This window comes from Zalophus californianus, chromosome 3 (genome assembly GCF_009762305.2).
Source record: "Zalophus californianus isolate mZalCal1 chromosome 3, mZalCal1.pri.v2, whole genome shotgun sequence".
NCBI classification, from domain to species: domain Eukaryota; kingdom Metazoa; phylum Chordata; class Mammalia; order Carnivora; family Otariidae; genus Zalophus; species Zalophus californianus.
The window spans coordinates 104,803,560-104,829,806 of NC_045597.1; the positions used below are offsets into that span (position 1 = coordinate 104,803,560).

General features: G+C 35.3%; 1 protein-coding gene across 2 annotated transcripts in view; it reads left to right on the forward strand.

The window, feature by feature from the left end:
• Window positions 1-1,120: 1,120 nt before the first annotated feature.
• HNMT (histamine N-methyltransferase) overlaps window positions 1,121-26,247 on the forward strand; it is a 53,046-nt gene continuing 27,919 nt past the window's right edge. Inside the window, exons 1-3 of one of the 2 annotated variants that reach the window (XM_027591475.1) lie at window positions 1,121-1,213; window positions 1,673-1,819; window positions 11,673-11,725. In XM_027591475.1, the coding sequence (XP_027447276.1) occupies window positions 1,683-1,819; window positions 11,673-11,725 (190 nt within the window). In that variant the 5' untranslated portion in view covers window positions 1,121-1,213; window positions 1,673-1,682. Of the gene's footprint in view, window positions 1,214-1,672; window positions 1,820-11,672; window positions 11,726-26,247 lie in introns of those variants that run through there. The other variant, XM_027591476.1, reaches the window with a different exon arrangement.

Here is a 26,247-nt window from a genome sequence, read left to right on the forward strand (position 1 = left end):
ACTGGAGAAAATCCAAAGAATATTTCATGACATGTGAAAATGATATGAAACTCAATTTTCAGTGTCTGTAAATAAAATGGCAACTTTTTTTGTTGTTTTCTTATTACAGAAGGGACCAGCCTGCCCCTTACAGGAGCAGTAAGCATCTGGTAAGCATGGCTATGAAAGTTATCTGTAGAATTCTCATTACAACCCCATGAGATTTAATTCATTGTTCCCATTTCACTGATGAGCAAACAGAAAGTTATGTTTCAGCCAAGGTCACACAGTTTCACACTATACCCACAGCAATCCGCTTTTCCAGATTTCCCATTTTCTCCTAGGGCAAAGGCACAGCTCTAAGAGTAATGTGACCATGAAGTGCTTAGAAAAGAGTGTTTGGGAGCGTTGAATGCTTGGACAGTTTTGGAACTGAATGGCTTAGGCAGACACAGTTCTAAGAGATGTATATGAACTAACTCATTAATTCTTGTAATTCTTCCATGAGATGGATACTGTTATTAACATCCTATGCTGGAGGAGTGGTTTTCTTTCCTTCCTTTAAAAAGAGATTTTATTTATTTTGAAAGAGTGTGAGAGAGAGAGCGCACAATCAGAGATGAGGAGAGGGGGACCAAGGGAGAAGGAGAAGCAGACTCCCCGCTGAGCGGGGGGTCCGATGTGGGACTCGATCCCGGGACTCCAGGATCATGACCTGGGCCAAAAGCAGTCGCTTAACCAACTGAGCCACCCAGGCGCCCTGGGAATGGCCTTCTTTAACACCACTTCCCGGGTAAAAAGTCCAGCATGTAGATATTCTAACACTTTGGATTTTTGACTGGTGACAACACTGGGCCACCAGAGGCTCGTCCAACCCTAAGTATCTAAAGATTCCTTGTTCAGAAGCACTTCGGGAATGATTCCTACAGACTCGGCTGGCTGTTACCCTTTCTCCTGCATTTGTGCCCTGAGAGTCTTCTCTCATTTCCTTCATTGCCCCCAAAGCAGGCTTCTCAGACCTTCTAGTTCATAGTTCCTCCCTGATAGTTTATGCTAAAGAGACTCCCTTTACAACACAACACAACCAATCAGCGTTTGAAGAGATGCAGCCAATCAGTGTAAAGTTCAAGTACTGAGAAGGGGCAAGGCAAGAAATTCTCCTGTAGAAAGCATGGAGGCAGGCAGAGGACAGTCTTCTGTCAAAGATTTCAGCAGGCGTAGATTTCTGAAAGTGGTCTGTAGCCTTTTACGTGGGTGTTAATCCCTGTGTTTGTCGCCTTTGGCCCATAAAGCAGCTGGGGTCCCACTTGGAATTTAAATTTACTGCTAGTTGCTGCCCGCCAAACAGGAAATGATTAGAATCCAGTCTGGTTTTTTGGCTTTCTGAACATCAGGCGTTAAAAAAACAAGTTTTAGCAGTGGATTTATTGCTTTGCTTTACCACCTCCCTTTCTTACAAAACAACAGTGTAGGGGTTAAAGTAGCAGCGCAAAGTCCTGTACAAATGACTGACGTAATGAGATTTGCACAGCCGCCTTCCGTGCCTGTTAAATTCAAAGCACGGTTTTTTTGGTTTTGTTTTGTTTTGTTTTTCTGGGGAGGGAGGGTAGGAATTGTGGCGGTGAGGAGAAAAAATAAGGAACTGGGAAGAAAAGGAGGGGAAGTTAAAACTTCCTTCTCTGTCTTCCATCAGAAAACCAAACATGGCATCTTCCATGAGGAGCTTGTTTTCTGACCACAACAGATACGTTGAATCTTTTCGGAGGTTTCTCAACAGTTCCACGGAACACCAGTGCATGCAGGAATTCATGGACAAGAAGCTGCCAGGCATAATAGCAAGGTAACAAAAACGGACGTTTTTGTCAAAGAGACAAGCCTCGGGCTCCTTGTGTGCAATGACAGATGGGTCGAGCCCAGCCCTGCAGGCTGGGCGCGGGGATAAGAAGGAGCTACTGATAGCAGCTTTCACCCGGCCCTCCTCGGCCCCCAGCCCCACCCCACCCCCCCCTCCCCGCGCCCCTTCTTCTGCGGTGCTTTAGTTAGATGCCCGCTTTCCACGTTCAAAGGCTCCGGTTCGTCCAGTACTTCCAGCTGCGCAGAGATAAGCATTAACCATTTGAAGGCACACGTCCATGTTCATTTGGGAAAAGATACTAAATCTTTGAGCTCAGATTTTTCAGCCCTCCTCCAGATTTTACATTTCAAAAAAGTCCCAAATGCAGAGTCTAGTATTCTTTTCATTAGAATAAAATATAAATAATTACCAAATACTGTTTGCCTCTGAGGATTGAGGAGTGGGTACTTCTCAGTTCTCCTAATATCCATTTAAATTCATTTCCTTATCCATATTCTTATAGTTATCACTCTCAAAAAAAATTCTTTTCCTTTCAACTTAATATTAGCAGTGTGGTTCTTCAAAAAAAAAAAGGCATTTTCCCATTATCAGTGAAACTCACTAGTTCCTGTCCTTCTTGCAGACTTCTTTTTTTGGTGATTAATGTGTTCAATTTGTGCTAGAGCTGATAAGCATTATGAGAGTAAAAGATTCCACATGCTGAGGATAATCAAATCACCTATCTGGGGGTGGATTGCTGTAACATACTCTGCTTCAGGAAATAATGATAGAAAACTGGGAATAAATGACTGAGTGTGGATCCAATTTGCAACAGCAAAGAAAACTGATATTTTATCTTTTGCTGGATTTCTCTACTGTAGGCCTGAAATTCTTTCACTGGGATAGTACCCCTGCCTGATGAAAGCAGGCATTGTTGGATGTGTATGGAATTCTATTTCCCTTTATATTTCTTATGGTTCAGTTATATAATTTATTAATAATTAGTAAGTATTAGAACAATGATGCCAAAATCAAAGCATACAGCAAATACAGATAACTTCTTATCTAGGAACTAATAATTTATTTCTATGGGTCTTTTTGTTCATTTCTAAAATTAAAGGAAATGAGTTAATTTCTGAAGTCTTTTACAGTCCTAAAGGTCTGTGCTCAGGTCTGTAGCTTATCCAGTCCCTTGGTTTTCTTCAGTCATCAGTGGTCTGAAGAGGCACCAGGGATGGATTAAATATTATGAATGATGATGACCCCTATCTTCATGGGGTACACAATCTGGTTAGAAATACTGAATGTAGAATTTGTGAAAGACTAAAGAACTTTCAAAAACATAACTAAATTAGGATTGCAGTGGTTAAAAAAAAACAACAACACAAAAAAACAAAAACAACTGGCTCCTAGCCCTACTCACTCCCATCTCTGACTCCTCCAACTCTTCAGAAGCAACCACTTTAAATATTCTGAAGTATTTTAGTTGTTTCTTACGAAATTTTCTTTCCTAATTCTAAATATCATGTTATTCTTACTGTATTAAAATAGCTAAATAAACATATATATTTCCTCCCCTATCATGTCAGTATATTTATATCAAAATTTTCGGTTCAATAATTTGAATGTTTATATAATTTGCCTATGTACATATCATACATAATTGAATGATACGTTGTATTACAATCACATTTCTTTTCAGGTACTTTTTGTTTTTCCTAGAGTTAACTATTGTTTTGATTTTAGTTTCTTTTCTTAGTTTTCTATATACCTGTCACTACTTGGACCCCAAGCAGAAGTATTAATCTTCTCTCAATATAGTCCAACAAATCAAGTCATCTGTTAAGTTTTCCTCATGGGAACATCTTTTCTGGAGCTCTCTGTTCATCTTTTCCAGTCTGCAGTGAATTGCTGGTGATCTGCCATACAGTTATTGATAAGAGAATTTATTTCACCTTCTAGAAATTCTCTTGCCCTCTCTGCAGTATTAAATTCCCTGATTCTGGATCTCATGTCATTTAGACTTTTCTTCTTCTTCTCCTTCTCCTTCTCCTTCTCCTTTTGTCCTTTAAGAGCTTCCCAAGAAAGAGTGCATGAAAAGTAAACTTTTGAGATTTTGTATGTTTAAAAGTGCCTTCAATCTGTGGTCATCTTTATTTGATAGTAATTTCTGTCCTGAAATGGTATTATATTAGAAATTTAAAGGTATGTTTCCATTGTCTTTTAGCAACTAGAGTTTCCATTGAGAAATCCAATGTCCTTCAAATTGCTCATGTTTGGCTTGTGACCTTTTTTGTTTTTGTTTTCCCTACTTAGAAGTTTTAAGGATGTTCTATCTAGTATTATGAAATTCTAAGATGAGTTGTGGTGTGGGACTTTTTTACACATTTTTTTTTTTAAGATTTTGTTTATTTGTCAGAGAAAGAAAGAGAACACAAGCAGGGGGAGTGGCAGGCAGAGGGAGAAGCAGGCTCCCCACTGAGCAGGAAGCCCAAGGTGGGATGTGATCCCGGGACCGTGGGATCATGACCTGAGCCAAAGGCAGATGCTTAACCAACTGAGCCACCCAGGCATCCCTTTTTCACACATTTTTGTGGGTAGTCCATGGGCCATTTCAATCAAGATTCAGATCTTTCATTTCAGGGAAATTTTGGTATTACTCTATCATCCCTTCTCTCTGATTTTCTTTCTGGAAGTTCTATTCATCAAACACCAGACCTCCTGAAGTAATTCTCTAATTTTCTTATATATCCACTTTTTACAATTTTTATCTTACAGCCCTTCTATTAATTTTTTACTATTACATTTTTAATTTTCAAAAGTGGTCTTTTTTATAGCCTGTTCATGTAAGACCTTTTTTATCTATTATAAAAATTTCCTCTGTTCTCTGCATGTTTCTTCTGAATGCTCTTTTTCTGTTTCTTTTGGTCTCTCTCGTGTTAGGGGAGCTCCCTAGCTACCTGATGTGACTTGATTGTCCATCCAATCAATAGTGAGACACTAAAAAGGTGTTCAGATCCTCTTTATGTATGTAAGTGAAGTTTGTTCACTGAGGGGGTGAGTGGGTGGCTCGCTATAGTAATTGGATGTGGACTCAGTTGTTTGTTGGGAGATTCTCAGATGTCAATATTGTAAGTTTATTCAGCAAGATGGTTTGTTTCCTTGGAGAAACAATCCCCATCTGGAGGTGAGGTGTGAGGTGGGGAGAGTTCCAGTATATCGCTGTAAATAATAAACTTTGTTGTTGATGTTGTTATATGTTATGCATTTAGATCCTTGACTGGAAAATAGTAAGTTTTCAATAATTATTAATCATAATATATGAAGCAAGTTCATAATAGTGTCTAATTCATAGAAAAGTTGTGAATATTCAAAAAGTGAAATCACTTAGCTGTGGCTGGAATAATAACAATTGCTAATATATGTTGAGTGCTTGTCATGTGCAGACACATTTCTAAGAGATTTACATGAATTAAATCATTTAATCCCCACAACTGTTCCTTAAACTAGATACTATTATTACAATTCTATACAGTAGGTGATACTATTATCCTACTTCATAGGTAATAAAGATGCAGAGAAATTAAATAACTTGCTTAAGGATAATGTACGAGTAGGATAGGACTTCAACCTTGATGTTGTGCTCCATAGCTTCACTATGCTATCTACAGATATAAAGCAGTTTTAAGAATTAACCAAGAGCATAGATAGGGATGGTTGTATTAGGACTATGATTATGAGTGGGAAAATAATTAGAACTAAGGAAGGGAATTCATTCATAGGTGTCCTTGAATCTATCCTTTCCAGTTCCTTAAGAACTTGTTTAAATCTGTTTTTGTTCTACTACTCTGTCCAGGCTCTCTCACTTCAGGGGAAAAACAAAAACAAAAACAAAAACACAAAAAAACAAAAGACAAAGCTAGAGTCCAAATAAACAAACACCACTCTTTCAGTTCAGGTTTCCCCTTTCCATTCTCACTCTTTCATTCTATTTCAACAATCTCTAGATCTTCTTTCTCTTTATTCACTTTTAATCTCACTGCCATCTGACTTTTGACCTCAACCTTTTAAAACTATCATCAAAGACACTCATATTGCCAAATCCAATGGAGATGATTCCTCCTTTATGTTTTGGTAGTACACTCTGCTACTGTTAACACTACCAGTGGCTTTCTCTTTCTCTAATTCTATCCTCTCTGAGCTTTACTGTTTTCCTCTTTGTCCCCTTTGTGTGTTCCCCATAGTCCAGTGACTTTTAAAAGTTGGCATTACATCATTATCCCACAGCTTGTCAAATTCTTCGCAATATGCTTGGGTGATAGACTCTAGTCTCCTAGTTTTGACCATAGCTTTATGATGCTAACTCTCCAGAATACATCATTGACCCTGATCTGTCTCCCACTCAACTTAAATCTTGCATATCCAAATGTCTGTAGAATTCAGATTTGTTAAAAAGAAAAAACAAAACAAAATACCCTGACAAAACACAAACTTGCCATCAAACTATATTCTCCAGCTTCCTTTTTCTCACCATATGCAGTCATCCAAGCTGGAAATTAGTCAGTCATAATACCCTTCCCCCTTTTATTAATATCAATCAAAAGCAAGTCCTGCTGTTACCTCTCAGTAAATCAATCCCATTCCATTTTTGTACTAGAACCATAATACTGGGCTCTATTTTTTTCTTTAGTTTTAATCCAAGTATAGTTGATGTACCATATTGTTTCAGGTGTATAACATAGTGATTCCACAATCACATACATTATAAAATGCTCACCACAATAAGTATAGTTGCTGTTTGTCACCATACATTATTACAGTATTATTGACTATATTCCTTATCTTGAACATGCATTCTCACAGCTTATTTATTTTATAACTGGACATTTGTACCATTTAAACCCCTATGCCTATTTCACCCATCACCTCACTCCCCTCCCTCTGGCAACCATGTTTGTTTTCTGTATTTATGAGCCTGTTTGGTTTTTTTTGTTGTTGTTGTCAATGTTTATTTGTTAGTTTTGTTTTTTAGATCTGACATATATGTGAAATTATATGGCATTTATCTTACTCTGTCTGACTTATTTCACTTAGAATACCCTCTAAGTCCATCCATGTTGTCACAAATGGCAAGTAATATCCCATTTTGTATATATATATCACAATTTTCTCCATTCATCCATTCACACTTAGGTTGCTTCCATATCTTGGCTATTATAAATAATGGTTCAATAAACATAAATCTTTCACCTCCTTGTTTAAATTTATTCTGAAATATTTTATTCTTTTTAATGCAATTGTAAATGGGATTGCTTTCTTGATTTCTCTTTCTGCTCATTTGTTACTGGTGTACAGAAATGGAACAGATTTTTGTATTTCATTTTGGATCTTGCAACTTTACTGAATTTATTTTATACTTCTAATAATTTTTTACTGAATCTTTACGGTTTTGTACATATGGTATCCTATCTATAAATAGTGACAGTTTAACGTTTTCCTTACCAACTTGGATGCCTTTTATTTCTTTTTCTTGTCTGATTGCTGTGGCTAGGACTTCAGTACTATGTTGAACAAAAGTGGTAAGAGTGGACATCCTTGTCTTGCTCCTGATCTTCGAGGAAAAGCTTTTAGCTTTTCACCAGAGTATGATGCTAGCTGTGGGTTTTTCCTATATGGACTTTGTTATGTTAAGCTATGTTCCCTTTAAGCCCACTCTGTTGGGAGTTTTAATCATGAATAGATGTTCAATTTTGTCAAATGCTTTTTTGCATCTAATGAGATGATCATATGATTTTTGTCCTTCATTTTGTTAATTTGATATATCACATTGATTGATTAGCAGATATTGAACCATCCTTGTATTCCAGTATAAACCACACTTGATTGTGGTGAATGATGCTTTTAATGTGTTGTTGAATTTGGTTTCCTAATATTTTGTTGAAAATTTATGCATCTATGTTGGATATTGGTCTGTAATTTTTTTTTAAAATTTTTTAGTATCTTTATCTCATTTTGGTATCAGGGTTATGCTGGCCTCACAAAATGAATTTGAAAGCATTACTTCCTCTTCCATTTTTTGAAATAGTTTGGGAAGAATAGGTATTAACTCTTCTTTAAATGTTTGGTAGAATTCTTCTGTGAATCCCTCTAGTCCTGAACTTTTGTTTGTTGGAAGTTTTTGATTACTGATTCAATTTTGTCAATAGTAATCTGCCGCTTCAGATTTTTCTATTTATTCCTGATTCAGTCTTAGAAGATTGTATTTTTCTAGGAATTTATCCATTTCTTCTATTTCTCAGTGTATACTTTATTGGCATATAATTTTTCATAGTAGTTTCTTATGATCCTTTGTATTTCTGTGGTGTCAGTTGTAACTTCTCTTTCATTTCTGATTTGAGTCCTCTCTCTACTTTTCTTAATGAATCTGGCTAAAGGTTTATGAGTTGTTTAACTTTTCAAAGAACCAGCTCTTGGTTTCACTGATCTTTCCTATTGTTTTTTCAGTCATTATTTCATTTATTTCCTTTTCGATCTTTATTATTTCCTTCCTACTAACTTTGAGCTTCATTTATCCTTTTTCCAGTCTTTTAGGTGTATGATTAGATTTTTTATGTGATATTTTTCTTCTTTCTTAGGTAGACCTGTATCACTATAAACTTCCCTTTTAGAAATGCATTTGCTGCATTTCAGACATTTTGCACTGCTATGTTTCCATTTTTATTTGTCTCCAGGTATTTTTTTTTTTAATTTGCTCTTTGATTTTTTTAGTTGACCCATTGGTTTTTTAGTAGCATGCTATTTAGCCTCCATTTGTTTCTTTTTTTTACCTAGTAATTGATTTCTAGTTTCATATTGTTGTGATCTTTTCTGATGTTTGATACAATTTCAATTCTCTTAAGTTTACTGATACAAGGTTGTGGCCTAACATGTGATCTATCTTAGGGAATGTCCATATGCACTTGAAAAAAATGTGTATTCTGCTGTTTTTGAATAGAATGTTCTGTACGTATCTGTTAAGTTCATCTGTTCTAATGTATTGTTCAAAGCCACTGTTTGCTTATTAATTTTCTGCCAGGATGATCTATCCATTGATGTAAATGGGATGTAAAGTCCCCTACTATTATTGTGTTACTGTTACTTCTTTATGTCTGATATTTGCTTTATATATTTAGGTGCCTCTATGATGGGTGAGTAAATATTTACGATTGTTGCTAATTGTTTTTGTAGTTTTTCTCTCTTTTCTTTTGCTCTTGCTCTATTGCCATGTGATTTGATGACTTTCTTTAGTGTAATGCTTGGATTCCTTTCTCTTTATTTTTTGTGTATCTATTAATAGGTTTTTGTTTTGTGGTTACTATGAGGTTCACATATAACATCCTATGTATATAGCAGTCTATATTAAGTTTGTGGTTGCTTAAATTCAAACACATTTTAAAATAAAAACATTTTTACTCCCTCTCCATGTTTTATATATATGTCATATTTTACATCTTTTTATTCTGTGTAATCCATAACTAATTTTTGTAGCTAGAATTTATTTCACTACTTTTGTGTTTTATCCTTCATCCTAGCTTTATTTGATTTTTACCAGTGAATTTTTTTTCCTTTCATAATTTTCTTATTTCTAGTTATGGCTTTTTCTTTTCCACATAAAAAAAATCCCTTTAACATTTCTTGTGAATCTGGTTTAGTGGTGATGAACTCCTTTAATTTCTGTTTGTCTGGGAAACTCTTTATCTCTCCTCTGATTCTGAATGTTTATCTTGCAGGTAAATTACTCTTGGTTGTAGGCTTTTTTTTTTTTTTTTTCCTTTCAGCTTTGAATATATCATGCCGCTGTCTTCTGGCCTGGAAAATTTCTGGTGAAAAATCAGGTTATAGCCTTATGGGATTTCCCCTGTACATAACTGCTTTCTTTTCTCTTGCTGCTTTTAAGATTTTCATGTTATCTTTAATTTTTGGCATTTTAATTATTATGTATCTTGGTGTAGACCTCCTCTGGTTCATCTTGTTTGGGGCTCTCTGTGACTCCTGGAACTGCTTCCTCTCACAGGTTGGTGAAGTTTTCAGCAATTATTTCGTGAAGTAAATTTTCTGCCCCTTCTTTTCCTTCTGGCGCCCCTGTAATACAAATGTTAGTACACTTGATGTACAGATGTCCCTTAACCTATTCTCATTTTTTTGAAAATTTCTTTTTCTTTTTGCTGTTCAACTTGGGTGCTTTCCACTATCCTGAACTCCAGATTGCTGATCTCTTCTTCTGCATCCTCTAATGTGCTGTTGATTCCCTCTAGTATGTTTTTCAGTTCAGTTACTGTATTCTTTAGCTTTGATTAGTTCTTTTTTACATTTACTGTCTCTTCACTGAAGTTCTCACGAAGTTCATCCACTCTTCTTCCAAATCTGGTGAGCATCTTTATAAACATTACTCTTGTTTCTTCATCAGGTACCTTGCTTATCTGTTTTGTTTAGTTCTTTTTCTGATTTTTGTCTTGTTCTTTTGTTTGGAACATATTCCTGTGTCTTCTAATTTTATATGACTCTCTGTTTATTTCTATGCATTAGTTGGTCTGCTATATCTCATGGTCTTGAAAGTCATCGTCTTATGTAGAAGGCATCTTGTGAGGCTCAGTAGAGCAATGCCCCCATTCCCAGAACCAGGTGCTCCAGGGGTGTCCCTTGTGTGAGCAAGCAGTAGACAGAGAGTGTCAACATTGTCTCCTACCAGCATCCAACTAGCCAGACTGAAAAAGGGCAAGAAAAATGATGCCTGCCAGCACTTTCATTCCTGGAGAAAGCTTCTATAGATCCCTGCCCCTCCAGCACAAATCCCAAGATTAGTCAATCAATTTCCTTCCTACATGTCCAGGTACTTTTCAAACTTCTGTTTCTGTACTGGGTTCTGATTGAGTGATATTGTATGCTGGCATTTTAAGAACAGAGTCTCTGTTTCCTAGAGCCTGGCTCTGCTGGAGTTAATTCCTGCTGATTTTCAAAGCCAGATGTTATGAAGGCTTGTCTTCCTGGTACAGGTTTCTATAACAGGGGGTGCCTCAGATGGGGCTTCACCCCCTCACTCCTTAGGAAGTCTCTCCATGCTTTTGAGATCCCTCCAGCCTGTAGTTGCCATGCTGGGGGTTTGCTTCCTACCACATCTCTACATCTCTACCCCTCCTACTTTTCTTGATATGGCTTCTTTATGTCTTTAGCTGTGGAATAACTGTTCTGCTAGTCTTCAGGTTGTTTTCAGGGTGAGTTGCATTATATGTCACTGTGGCCTCAGTATGTCTGTGGGAGGAGATGAGTTCAGGGTCCTCCTACTCTGCCATCTTTCCCTTCTCTTAATACTGAGCTTTATTATCTCACATTTTAACTTGAGAGCAAAGTAGTGTTTTATTCATTTTTATACCCCCAATGCTAAATATAGACACATAATAAATGTTTAATAAACATTTGTTCATTGAAAGGAAGTTAGCAAGAAAGAAGGCAGATATACAGTGTGAATCACCTTAACCTCCTCCCATCTATAACGGATGGCTTATTAGATCACTAGACTCAAAGGCTCACTTTATCTGTTCTTGTTCTCCAAACAATCTCTAAACAAATGGCATTTCCTATCTCTGAAATGTTTATAGTGCTGTTTCTAAAAGTCTCCCAGTTGAAAATCATTAATGAGTGGAACCTATTTTCTAAAGATTTCTAAACACAGCAGTGTAACTACTGACATGAGTGTGACCTTTCATGTTGGCCTAGTTTTTATTCATTATAATTTTAGTTTGTTCTCTTCAACTAGACTTTATAATCAGATTTTACAAAGCACATAGCATATTTTTCTTAAACGACATAATTTTTTTTTCAGGATTGGTGATAGAAAATCAGAAATTAAGATTCTAAGCATTGGCGGAGGTGCAGGTATGAATAACACATTTTTAAAATTTGTATTTCACTCCAAACATCATGCTGTTTGATGGCAATATTGTTCATTCTCTAAGATAACTATTTTTTTTTGTTCTTGGAAGAGATTGGCTTATTAAAACTGGTAAGAGTAGTATCAATTCAACTAAGATTAAGGGCCCCCATAGTTTTATAACACTTAAGACTTAAGCCTTCATTAGTATCTGAAATATGGATAAGATGTGGCTTTTTATTTATTTTTTTAAAGATTTTATTTATTTGACAGGGAGAGAGAGTGAGAGAGAGAGAGAACACAAGCACGAGCAGGGGGAGCTGGAGAGGAAGAAGCAGGTTCCCCACTGAGCAGGGAGCCCAATGCAGAGCTCAGCCCCAGAACCCTGGAATAATGACCTTAGCTGAAGGCAGATGCTTAACTGACTGAGCCACCCAGGTGCCCCGATGTGGCTTTTTAATACTTTTTTATAAATGGAAAAACACATAGAGTAACTTTAAGGATAACTTTTATCCAAAATCATTTAATTGTTCACAGTAAAGGAAAATTTCCTAAGATATCCCTTAAGCTTGTGCCACCCAAGTGTGGTCCATGGACTGCTTGCTGGTTTGCAAACTGTTAATGGTTGGAGGAGATAAGAAGCATCCACTGGCATGGAAATCAGTGCACAGTTCCCTTCATTGAGAAACTATAAATATGGTGGAAAATATGTTTAATGAAATAGTTAATTTATACTCTTGTGGCCCCACTCTTTGAGTTGCACTGGCCAAAACTGTTCCCTTCCTCTGATTCAGTTCCCAAACTGCCCTCCAACACACTCCCAAATCCACTTTTATAAGCACTTCATGGTCTTACTACTCTTAGAGCTGTGCTTGTATCCTAGGAGAAAATGGGAAATCTGAAAAGGCAGACTGATGTGGGTGTAGTTTCTGACTCTGCCATTAGAGTGTGAAAATGTGTGACCTTGGCTGGAATATAAGCTTCTGTTTGCTCATCAGTAAAATGGAAACAATGAATTATATATCATATTGTTGTAGTAAGAACTATATAGATAACATTTATATCATACTTAGCATATTGTTACTGCTCCTGTAAGGTACAGGCTGGTCCCTTCTTCAAAAATAAACAAAAAATTTCATCTGCAGACTTTACGTTATATCAAACTCCTGAGTAGTGTTTGGTTTCTTTTTAAGTTGCTAATCACCTGGAGATCTGAGTTAGTATATTAATATGTAAAATATAATCATATATATTATTTATATATTCATACCTTTCTTTCTTTCATTATTTTCTTTTGATTAAGTGATAGCTTAGTATTGGTTACCTCCTGGTAACAAGTAGACACTACACTACAACTTGTTATATAGTGTCAAGTGGTAATCCCCTGGGTTTTTCAAGTATAAGTGCTCTAGTGACACATGAGTGAGTTAAATTGTGACCCATGTGAACACAAAGATAACTAAGAGCCCTCTAATGGAATAGAATCACTTGTTTTTAATGTAATCATTTGTTCATTTTTCATATAATATACTGTGATATGTAATAAGGGCTATTTAAAATAATTTTTATTTATTATCATCTTCCACCAAAAAAAGAGAAACCAGCAAGGACAAATAATGAAAGATATTGTCATGAACAATATTATAGAGATTGTTTAAGCAAAAATACCCTGTCATTGCTTACCGATATTCTAAGTCCTAAGGATTATAAAAGTAAATTCATTTAACCGAGACAGTCCTTACCAGTGAGTTTTGCATATGAGTTTCAGACACCCAACAGGTAATGAGACTATCATTTGATAGTGTCACTTGTGCTTGGACAAGAAGAGAAGCCCAGCAAGGAAAAGTAATTAAAACCAATCTCTATCATGGCCAAGTTAATTGACCTTTCAATATAAAGTTAATTGAATTTCTAATGTAAATTTATCCAGATGCTTATAAGCTATCTAGAGAAAGGAACATTTGGCCTGCACAGTGATTCCTTACATAAAGGTGCACATAGGAGCTAATATAGAGAACTTATCAAAACAAAGGAAGCAACACTTGGAATTTTTCTGACTGAGCTCTAACACTGTATTAATAACAGCCTTTGCCTTGGGTAGAATATGGGTGCCCTTTAAGGTTACTATAAGAAGAACTCCAAGGGAAATTCAAGCTATAGATATTTAGCATTCTCTGCTCAAGTAAATAAGCTATATGAAATAAAAATTGATTTATTTAAAATTCCTAGGTCCACATGTTTCTGGCATGAAAAAGCAGTGCTTTATAGCACTTAGTTAAAGTGCTCACATACCGACTGGGACATGTTTATCTGATAACATGTCATTGCCTAATTGCAAGCACTGGGTAGAAGAACAATATATTACTATACAATGAGGAACTTCCTATCTTTTAGAGAAATGGTCTCCCCACATGTTCTACAATCTATAGCATACCTGAGAGTTTTGCATTTTCCTGTGACTTCAGTATCCTTTCAAGTCAGTCACTGAACTCCAATCCATGGCAAACAAGGCCATTGGCCCTGTCTAGTACTTGTGCTCAACTCCTATAATGTATCTTACAAGGTTCTACTTCCTTCTTAGCTTATAGACCTCTCTGGTTTCACTGTGTACATGTTCTCTTCCTGGTTGCCCAGATACCTGCAGATCATTTTCTGCATATCTTTAGTGCAAATATTTTCTTGGCATTCATATTGGTGCTACCACTTCTCCCCACTACAATGAAAAAACAAATAAAAGCAAAGAAACTAAAAACCTCTCTAAGTGAAATTGCTGCTTTTATCACTTAATGCTCATATTCTTTGTCAGCCTACTTTTTTTTCTTTTCAGAAACATGAGCAGGGGGTTACCTATACACACTTTCTGTCTTCTGCTTCTCTTCTGTAGAGGTTGGTGATTGTGTGGAGAGATTCCACTATTTAAGAGAGAATGTAAAGTTTTTGAAAAGGATGTTTGGAAATTCAGTTCAGAAGCTGAGCAATTATTAGGGCTCTGAGCAGTTCAAAAGAGAGGAAACTCATAGCAAACTTTTTAATGTCATCTTTAATCTACCACATCAATAAAATACAATTGATAAATAGCACTGCTTTCCATAGATTATATGTTTAATGTTAGGAAAATGTATGAAATAAATATATGAACCCAAAAATTAAGGAGAGGAAATCAAGAGAAAAATATCATGTAGCTTTTATAGAGCCCAAATTGGGAAGTGTAAAGTTGTGTTGTGTACATTGCATGTGTTTGTGCTTTAATGAAACACAAAGCAACTGGAATTGCTTTTATTCAAAGTCTTGAAGTACCCATACCATGTTCATTTCAGCAGTTGTTCTTAGATATTGAGAACAATTGCATTGTATTCTAAGTGTCATAGAATATGCTTCTTGGTTCATCCTCAATACTGATGCTTGAGCCACCCAATGAGGTGTCATTATTATTTGATTTTTAATGAATATCGTCTTTATGCTAGAAAGTACATAAAGAAAAAAACCATATTCTTTTTGGTAAAGGAGAATGCTAGTAATTTACACTGCATGCATTTATGCCTGGAAAAATATTCCAGAAGGCAGTAATGAGCAATGTGTTCTCCTTGCTGTGGGCTCTGTTTAAAGGGGAACCTGCTGTACTGTTCAGTTCTTATGTTCAAATTCCAGAGAGTTTTATAAGGATTAGACAAGATGACAACTCAAATAATCTCATTTTATCCAGCTTTCTACTTCTATTTTTATTAACCTTTTGTGTACTGACTCAATTGCCATAACATATATAATGGTATATATGTTTACTGAAAATTTTTTAAGATTTATTTATTTTAGAGAGAGAGAGAGTGGGGGGAAGTGTAGAGGGAGAGAGAAAAATCCTCAAGCAGACTCCTTGCTAAGCACAGAGCCCCACACAAAGCTCGATCCCAGGACCCTGAGATCATGAACTGAGCCAAAATCGAGTCAGATGCTTAACCAACTGAGCCACCCAGATGCCCCTATAGATGATATTTAGTCAACTGAAGCAACTCACATATGAAATACAGGTAGTATGAATCCTCTCATGACATCTTTTTGGTAATAATTTTGCTGACATATGTTAAGAGCAATTAGGTGGTTTTCTTGTTCTGCAACACATAGACATCGGCATTCCTGCTGAGATTGAAAAATAGAAAAGCATTTAGAAACCATCTCATTTTACAGATAAGAAGCCTGAGAACCACCAAGGCAGAACAAAAGCCAGGTCTCTTGACTTCAGTCCAGTTCAACAGACTGTATGAAACAAATATAAAAGTTAATTATTGACTTGGAAAAGGAGATATTAGGTACTTAGTAGTAACCAGCTATTTGAAAATCTAATCTTTTAGATTATTAATTCTGTCTCTGTTCATAACAACATGTTAAGGTAACACAGAAGTTTTATTTTCTAAGCTAGTTGGATAGAAGTGAAGCAAGTGTAATTAGGGCAGTAACAGAAAGAGCCAGTGTGTCAATTTTAGAAGCCAGGAGGTGGTGGTAGGAAGCAAAGGTTAATGTTTTTCAGTAGTCTAGAGTAAGCCAACAGTTTATATCAGCAAATTGGGAATGACTGGGGAAATACAGAGAATTAGGGGATTTGGGGGGGGGGAGCAGAAAAAAATAAAAATTGAATGTGCTTATTCCCATCTTCAGATATTTCCTATTGATCAAACTACAGAATATTTACCCCTAAAGAACCAATGGTTGTAAGAGAGAAAGATTTCTTGAGTCAGTATTACAATTTACTGATCAAACTTGTCCAGAAATGAAAGCGCACATCTTGAGAGATAAGGTGTTATCTGTGACTCTAGGAGTAAGCATAGGCTTGAAAAGTACTTTTCAGCCATGCTGTGGAAAGGACTTAGGCCCTAATTTCTTGGCTGTTGGGGCCATTAAAGGTGCTTTTGGTCCAGAAAATCTACGGTTTCATGAGTAACCTTCTAGAAAGAGGTAGGCATTTCTTCAGAGTGGTATGGCTAACACAATGTTTGGCTATATTGAGGAAGTGGAATTTAAATGGGACTTCTAGACATGCAGATAATTTTTAATCTGTATTCTAGTTGCTTGTAACTTGAAATGAGTAAGTACTATTTTACTCATGTGCAGCATGCTAGCAGTTACTCCATGATATGGACTCTACTGAATCACTAATTATTAGAATTTAGGACTGTCTGCTTTGGGTAATCATAGTTTGGAGACTCAGATAAAAAGTTTTGTTAAAGACATTCATACCCTATTATTAAAAATACATATAATTTTAACAAAATAGTTTACCCCTTTGTATTGTATTTAAAACTTTCAAGTGAAATGGAAGTAGTATTAACAAAAAATACATTACCAGTTTGAAGCAAGCGTAATGCTACAACACTGGAACCATTGTCATTAAAACTAGAGTAAACAAGCTAGTTTTGGGTAATTCAATAAGGCTTGAAACAGGAAAACAGAATAATGAGCAGAGTGAAGACAAAAGTACCATTATTTGCAGATTAATGACTATATACTTAGAAAAGCAAATAAGCTCAGTTGTGCAGCCTTAGACTTCATAAGAATGCAGTAATGGCCTGATATAGGTAAAACAGATAAAAAGCAATGTGATAGATCCATGTTCTTTTTTTTTGTTAACATATGAGTTTTTTATTCAGTTTTGAATATCTACAATGTGCTTGGAAGTCCTTAACATGTGGTTATCTTCAATTTTGCTGAAGGAAAAATTTGTATCTTGTCAGTTCCTATGACAGTTTGGGACAATCTCTTAATTAGTGAATAGGCTTCCACTTGACGTTTACTACTGAATAAAACTTTGTGATTTAATATAGACACTCATGCAACCCTGGTATAGAGGGTCTGTTCTCATTTTCATTTTGCAGATGGTGAACCTAATAAAGGAGCTTGGGGATTATAGAGATTGGGGTCAATGCCCAGGGTCTTCTGTAGCTTTGTCTCTATTAACAATAACTGATAGAAATGATGAAAAAATATTTGATTAGCTAATAATTATATTTAATATGAAAATAAGCAACCTATTGGAAGAAAAGTTCAAATTTTCACTGAGAACAATTTGAGAAGATATAAAAGGCCAATGTGTAATACTAATGAGATTACAGTAATATGGAAGCCTTCATGTACAAAAGGTAAAGGCATGAAATGAAATGAAATTTTCCTGAAAGTAATGTATCAAAAACAGTTCTGATATTCATCAAATACACAAAGACCTGTTCATGCTGGCCATAAAAATACTGACATACTTAATACATAGCCACTCCCCTGCTGTCCCACCGCAGTCCCAGCTGCTGCTTCAGCCCCTCTTCATGGACTCCTGGACATGCCTGCTCCCACCCCATACCCTTGGCTTCCTGCCCCCCCATCTCCAATTGCTCCAGCAATTAGACTGATCTTGCCCAATGAGGAGGCCTCTAAAAATGTGCTACAATTCTTCAGCCTGCGTCCTTTCTCAGCATCTGGCACCCTTGTCCTTAGGCCTTGTCTTTTGTTTTGTTTTGTTTTATTTTTAAAACAACCAAAGACCAAGGGGCTTATTCTAACCATTAATTCTGGTTCTTGGAATTAATCTGAAAAAAATCAAGATTTTTGCACAAAAAGTCATGGTTTGTTGTCAGGTTCTTCATAATAGAAAAAAATTAACTATATATCAACTAACTATATATAAAAATATATTTACATATAAATACACATTCATATATATTTCCACATATAAATGTATAAATTTATATACACTTATATTACATTTATATTATAGTATCAAAGATTATAATTAAAACAATTATTCTATTTCAGAGAATATAGTGTTGTTGCCATAAATAAGACATTTAAGTACATTTTGATATATTCATGGTTTAACTCTCAAGTAAGAAAATCAAAATAGTTCATATACATAATGATCTCTCCTGGGTAGACTAAAGGAAATTATTTGTTTGAAAGTAAAAAAAGAAGAGCTTAGAAGGAAATAAGCCAAAATGTTAACTTTTGTTTTCTCTGGTAGTAGGCTATTTATTTGATTTTCTACTTCATATCTTTATCTATTTCTCAAGTTTTATACAGTATTTATTTTATAACCAGGGACAGGAAGAATAAACCCAGTTAAAACTATAATCTTATGGTAGATGAGAGATGATGGTAAAGAGTAGACTCACTGACTTCTGACAGCAACTTTAGCTATGTGGCCGATGCCCATAGCACTGCTCCCACATATATGTTTTTTGGGACACTCCTTTGGCCATTTTTGACTCTCTGGTAATGGCATTATACCTGTACAAATATTTTAAGAACCATGTATTCTGTGTTAAGGCTTAGCAGAGTTTTTTTTTCAGAGCACACAGATTCTCCCATGCCTGATCCAAGTACATGTTAGCCATTATGATGAGGGTGATGGTGGTCAAAAGGATGGTGGCTATCCACTGTCTCTTCCTTGAGACATTTGGAAATATTTTTCTTTCCTTTTATTCCATGAGGATAGCAGGTCCTCAGACTCTATTCATACAAGGGTATAAATGACTGATAATTTTCCTCAACAAGGAAAATTTGTGTTTTAATGATTATTAATGTTGCAGGCTCATATAAGAGCCTGTGAAGGTTATTTGAGAGACAGAGAGGCATGAGAGAGCATGTATGCATGCCAATGTTGATGAAATCACACCATCTACATGATTATCTTGGACTACCTTCACCAGTTCAAGTAGTTTCCTCTTATAAGTCCTGTCTTTGGGCATGAGGAAGAAAAGTTAAGAGAAAGTTAGCACTTCATTAAGGGTAAATCAATATAACTTTTGAATATTACAATATTGTATTGATAGAATTTCTTTCTTTCTATGTATGTGTTGAAGTAGCAGTCAAGTATCTATATGTTTGAAATGTCTAAATTAAAAGTTAAGGCAAAATTCAGTCCTTTATGCGAATTGTCTATCAAATATCTCTACATTTCAGTGTTCAGCACCTTTTGGGACATTTTCTCTAAGTTGCACTTCACACAACATTTTGGTAGCGTGGCTTTTCTTAGGCCTCCTGCAGTTGTATTAGGCAGTTTTGTTCCTGGGCTAACAGCCAGAAGACACATGAAAGCAAATGGCAATGCCCTTTTGACTCAGAATTTATATTTATAATTCCCTTCCTGAGACCCTACAGCTATTTTAATATTCTATCTCATATTTTTATACTGACAGAATTGCCTGAATACTGAGGCATGCAGGGAAAGAGAGAGAGAGATGGGGGGAGAGAGAGAGAGAGAGATAGATATGAGGTAATCTTGTCAAGAACCTTCTATCTTTCCCACTGCAGCTCAACATCAGATTGCTTTTGCTTTGGTTGCAAACCCATAGATGAAATTATTTTTCATCACTAAGTACAGAGTTATCTGGGTAATTTGTCTCCCTACAATTTGTTTTGTGCCTGATATTCTAGTAGAGAGAACAAGGAAGATAATAATCTTAATGCAACATGTAATAGAATAAAATTTTTCCTGCTGATAATCTAAAGAATTCACATACATTTCAATATGAGAAATGAAGCAAGAATAGAAGGAAATCAAATGGCAAGTGATATCTCCAGTCTTTAATCCTCCATTTTCTTGACCTGCAGATTTTCTCATTTTGAGAAACCCCAGGGTTCTCAAGCTGGGATTTGTGTTTCATTTGATGGAGGATAAGTCAGAAGAACAAGCCAGACAATACAAATACATGATGAGTGCTCTTACAAGTTATCATTTTATTATGGAGCTGTTCATTTAGAAGGGCAAAACTTCATTCCCTCATTCCCGGTCTCCTTAAACTTTCTCTTAAATGTCACTTTTTACATGAAGCCTACTTGACCATCCAATTGAAAATCACAAACTCCCCTCCATGGCTTCCCCTTGCTCCTTTTGCCTTGATTTTCTCCATGAGACTTATCACCATCCATAACAGTTGAATATTTTTGTCTGTATTATTCATTGCTTTATCTCCAGTGATTAGGACATGGCATTTAGTAGGTACTCAAAAATATTCATTGAGTTAATGTAGAATAGCTTCAATTTATTGAGCAATTACTATATAATCATGAACTGAAGTACAAGATCTCCATATAGTGCCTCTGACCTTTACAATAGCATAGACCACATTATCCCTAATTTACAGATATGTACTTTAAAGGGCAAAGATATTAATACGTTTGTATAAGATAATTCTGGCAGATACTAAATTTGAGCTCAGTTTTGTCTATCCATAACCTCTAAGTTTTCCTTTTCGTATTTTTTTTCTATTTTTTATCAGCTGACTTTGGATTTCAAGCAAGAATGCAACATTCCTCTGCTATCTCATTAGATATATCATTGAAGTTCAGGGAGTGGAGAAAGGGTGTCTAGAAGACGAGATCTCCCCTTTCCTTGTTTTTGAACTTTTCATAAGTTCCACTGTCAGGGATCTCAAATATATATATATCCCTCTAAATATAGGCATGATGCATTTAAAATATGGCTCATATGAAATTAAGATATTACAATCACAAAAATATCTGACTGTAAAATTAAATAAAGATTCAACATAGCCCCAAAAGAGACATGAAAAGTCATTTTATAGTTGTGGCTGATTTGAGGAATGGGATGGTACAAAGGAAGGAGATTTGCAAGAAGGGGGATTTTAAGAATTTAGTTTTCATTTAACTTTGTAAATCAAGATCAGCATATTTTGTTTGACAGAAAATAACACCGGAAGAAGGAGAGAGGGGGCAGAAAATTTATGCAAAGAAATAATAACTGAAAACATCCCTAATTTGGGAAAGGAAACATATTCAGATCCAAGAGCATAGAGAAATCCCATCAAAATCAACAAAGGCAGATCCATACCAAGATATATTGTAATTAAATTGGCAAAATATAATGATAAGGAAAAAAAATTAAAAGCAACAAGACCAAAGAAGACGATAACATGCAAAGGAAAACCCATAAGGCTAGCAGGAAATTTTTCAATAGAAACTCAACAAGCCAGAAGGAAGTGACATGATATAGTCACAGTGCTGAATGGGAAAAATCTGTAGCCAAAAATATTCTATCAAGCAAGGGTATTATTCAGAATACAAGGAGAGATAAAGAGTTTCCTAGACAAACAAAAACTAAAGGAGTTTATGACCACTAAACCAGCCTGCAAGAAATATTAAAAGGGACTTTGAGTAGAAAGAGGAGACCAAAAGTGACAGTATAAAGGTAGAAAACACAAAAGTAATGAAAATGGATATTTTTGTAAAAAATCTGTCAAGTAGCTCACAAAGTAAAGGATGCAAAATAAGGCAACATATACTTACAACACGGAGAGTAAAAGGGTAAAGAATGGGTTCAAACTTAAATGCCATCAACTTAATGTAGATTGCTATATGCAGAAGAGGCTATATGCAAACCTAATGGTAACCATATATTAAAAACCGCTAATAAATATGTAAGGAATAAAGAGAAAGAAATCCAAATATATCACTAAAGAAAACCAGCACACCATGAAAGAGAGAAAGACAAGAAAGGATCAGAGGAAATATTCAGAAACAACCACAAAACAAGTAAAATTACAATAAATACATACCTATCAATAATTATTTTGAATGTAAATTGAATAAATGCTCTAATCAAAAGATGTAGGGTGACAAAATGGACAAAAAAATAAGACCCATCTATATGCTGCCTATAAGAGACTCATTTTAGACCTAAAGACACGTGCAGATTGAAAATGAGGGATTTATCATGCAAATGGATGTCAAAAAAAGCCAGAGTAGCCATACTTATATCAGACAAATTAGACTTGGAAACAAAGACTCTAACAAGAGACAAAGACACTATATAATAATAAAGGGGACAATCCAACAAAAAGATATAACAATTGTAAATATTTATGCACCCAATATAGGAGCACCATATACATAAAACAGTTAATGACAAATACAAAGAAACAATCAATAATACAATAATAGTAGGGGACTTTAATACCCCACTTAGATCAATGGACACATCATCTAAACAGAAGATCAACAAGGAAACAATGGTTTTGAGTGACACACTGGAACGGATGGATTTAACAGATATATTCAGGACATTCCATTCTAAAACAGCAGAATACACATTCTTTCCAATGCACATGGAATATTCTCCAGAATAGATCACATATTAGGCTACAAAACAAGTCTCAAAAAATTCAAGAAGATCAGTCATTCTATGCATTTTTATTTTCTGACCACAACACTATGAAACTAGAAGTCAACCTCAAGAAAAAGTTTGGAAAGACCACAAATACATGGAGGCTAAATAACATGCTACTAAACAATGAATGGGTCAACCAGGAAATCAAAGAAGAAATAAAAAAGTACATGGAAACAAATGAAAATGAAAACATAACAGTCCAAAACCTTTCGGATTCAGCAAAAGCATTTCTTAGAGGGAAGTTTATGGCAATACAGGCTGATCTCAAGAAGAAAGAAAAATTTCAAACAACCTAGCCTTATGAAAAGGTGCAAGAAAAAGAACAACAAACAAAACCTAAAACCAGCAGAAGGAAGGGAACAACAGAGCAGAAATAAATGATAGAGAAACTAAAAACACAATAGGACAGATCAAGGAAACCAAGAGCTGGTTCTTTGAAAAAACTCAATAAAATTGATCAACTCCTCACCAACTTAAGGAAGAAAAAAAAGAGAAATGACTCAAATAAATAAAATCACAAATGAGAGAGATGAAATAACAACCAACACCCAGAAATACAAACAATTATAAGAGAATAATATCAAAAACTATATGCCAACATATTGGACAACCTACAAGGAATGGATAAATTCCTAGAAACATATAAACTACCAAAACCAAAAAAAAAAAGAATAGAAAATTTGAACAGACCAATAACCAGCAACAGAATGGAATCAGTAATCAAAAAACTGCCAACAAACAAAAGTCCAGGACCAGATGGCCTCATGGGTGAACTCTACCAAACATTTAAAGAAGAGTTAATACCTATTCTTCTCAAACAATTAAAAAAAAAATAGAAAAAGAAGGAAAACTTCCAAATTCATTCAGTGAGGCCAGCATTACCCTGATACCAAAACCAGATAAAGACACCACTAAAAGGGAGAACTACAGGCCAAGATCCCTGATGAACATAAATGCAAAAATCCTCAACAAAATACTAGCAAACAGAATCCAACAATACATTAAAAAAAAAAAATCCTTCACCACTATCAAGTGTGATTTATTCCTGGGAAGCAAGGGTGGTTCGGTATTGCAAATCAATCAATGTGATACATCACATAAATAAGAGAAAAGATAAAAACCATATGATTATTTCAATAGATACAGAAAAAGCATTTGACAAAGTATAACATCCATCAGTGATAAAACCCTCCATAAAGTAGGTTTAGAGGGAACATACCTCAACATAATAAAGGCCATATATGAAAAACCCACAGCTAACATTATCCTCAATGGGGAAAAACTGAGAGCTTTTCCCCTAAGGTCAGGAATAAGACAAGGATGTCCACTCTCAGCACTTTTATTTAACATAGTACTGGAAGTCCTAACCACAGCAATCAGACAACAAAGAGAAATAAAAGGCATTTAAATCAGTAAGGAAGAAGAAAAACTTTCACAATTTGTAAATGACATGATACTCTCTATAGAAAACCCTAAAGACTCCACCAAAAAACTACTAGACCTGATAAATGAATTCAATAAAGTTGCAGGATACAAAATCAGTGTACAAAAATCTGTTGCATTTCTGTACACTAATAATGAAGCAACAGAAAGAGAAATTAAGAAAACAATCCCATTTACAATTACATCAACTATAATAAGATATCTAGGAATAAACCTAACGAAAGAGGTAAAAGATCTATACTCTGAAAACTATAAAACACTGATGAAAGAACATTGAAGATGATACAAAGAAATAGAATGACATTCCATGCTCATGGATTAGAAGAACAAATATTGTTAAAATGCCCATAGTACCCAAAACAGTCTACATATTTAAATGCAATCCCTATCAAAATACCAACAGTATTTTTCAAATAACTAGAACAAACAATTCTAAAATGTGGATGGAACCACCAAAGATCCCAAATAGCCAAAGCAAACTTAAAAAAGAAAAGCAAAGCTGGAGGCATCACAATTCTGGACCTTGAGTTATATTACAAAGCACAGTGATCTAAGCAGTATGGTACTGGCACAAAAATAGACACATAGATCAATGGAACAGAATAGAGAGCCCAGAAATAAATCTACACTTATATGGTCAATTAATCTACAAGAAAAGAGGCAAGAATATACAATGGGGAAAAGACAGTCTCTTAAGTAAATGTTTCTGGGAAAACTGGATAGCTACATACAAAAGATGACCCATCGTATTACACCATACACAAAATTAAATTCAAAATGGATTAAAGGCCTAAATGTGACACATGAAATCCTAAAACTCGTAGAATAAAACATTGTCAGTAATCTCTTTGACACTGGTCTTAGAAACATTTTTCTAGATCCGTCTCTTCAGGCAAGGGAAACAAAAGCAAAAATAAACTATAGTGACTACACCAAAACAAAAGGCTTTTGCACAGTGAAAGAAACAATCAACAAAACAAAAAGGCAACCTACTGAACGGGACAAGATATTTGCAAATCCTATATCTGATGAGTGGTCAATATCCAAAATATATAAAGAACTCCTCATTCAACACTAGAAAAACCAAATAATACAATTAAAAATGGGAAGAGGATCTGAATAGATAATTTCCAAAGAAGACATACAGATAGCTAACAAACACATAGACAGATGCTCAACATCACTAATCATCAGGGAAATGAAAATCAAGACCACAATGAGATATCACCTCACACCTGTCAGAATGGCCAGTATCAAAAAGACAAGAAATAACAATGGGCAAGATGTGGAGAAAAAGTAACTTTCATGCACTGTTGGTGGGAACGTAAATTGGTACAGCCACTGTGGGAAGCAGTATGGAAGTTCCTCAAAAAATTAAAAATAGAAATACCATATAGTCCAATAATTACACTTCTAGGTATTTACCCAAAGAAAACAAAAACACTAACTTGAAAAAGCTATATGCATCCCTGTGTTCATTGCAGCATTATTTACAGTAGCTAAGATTTGGGAGCAACCTAAGTGTCTGTCAATTGATGAATGAATAAAGATGCACGTGCACGTGCGCACACACACACACACACACACACACACACAGAGACACAGACACAGACACACATGGAGGAATATTACCCAGCAATAAAAAAGAATAGAATATTGACATTTGCAACAACATGGATTATGCCAAGTGAAATAAGTCAATCAGAGAAAGACAAATACCATATGATTTCATTTATAAATAGAATCTAAACAAAAACAAAACAAACAAGTGAAGCAGAAACAGACTACTATATACAGAGAACAAATTGGTGGTTGCCCAAGGGGAGGGGGTTGGGGGAATGGGCAAAATGGATGAAGGTGAGTGGAAGTACAGGTTTCCAATTCTGGAATGAAAGGTTAAAAAAAAGTGGGAGGGGGAATGAA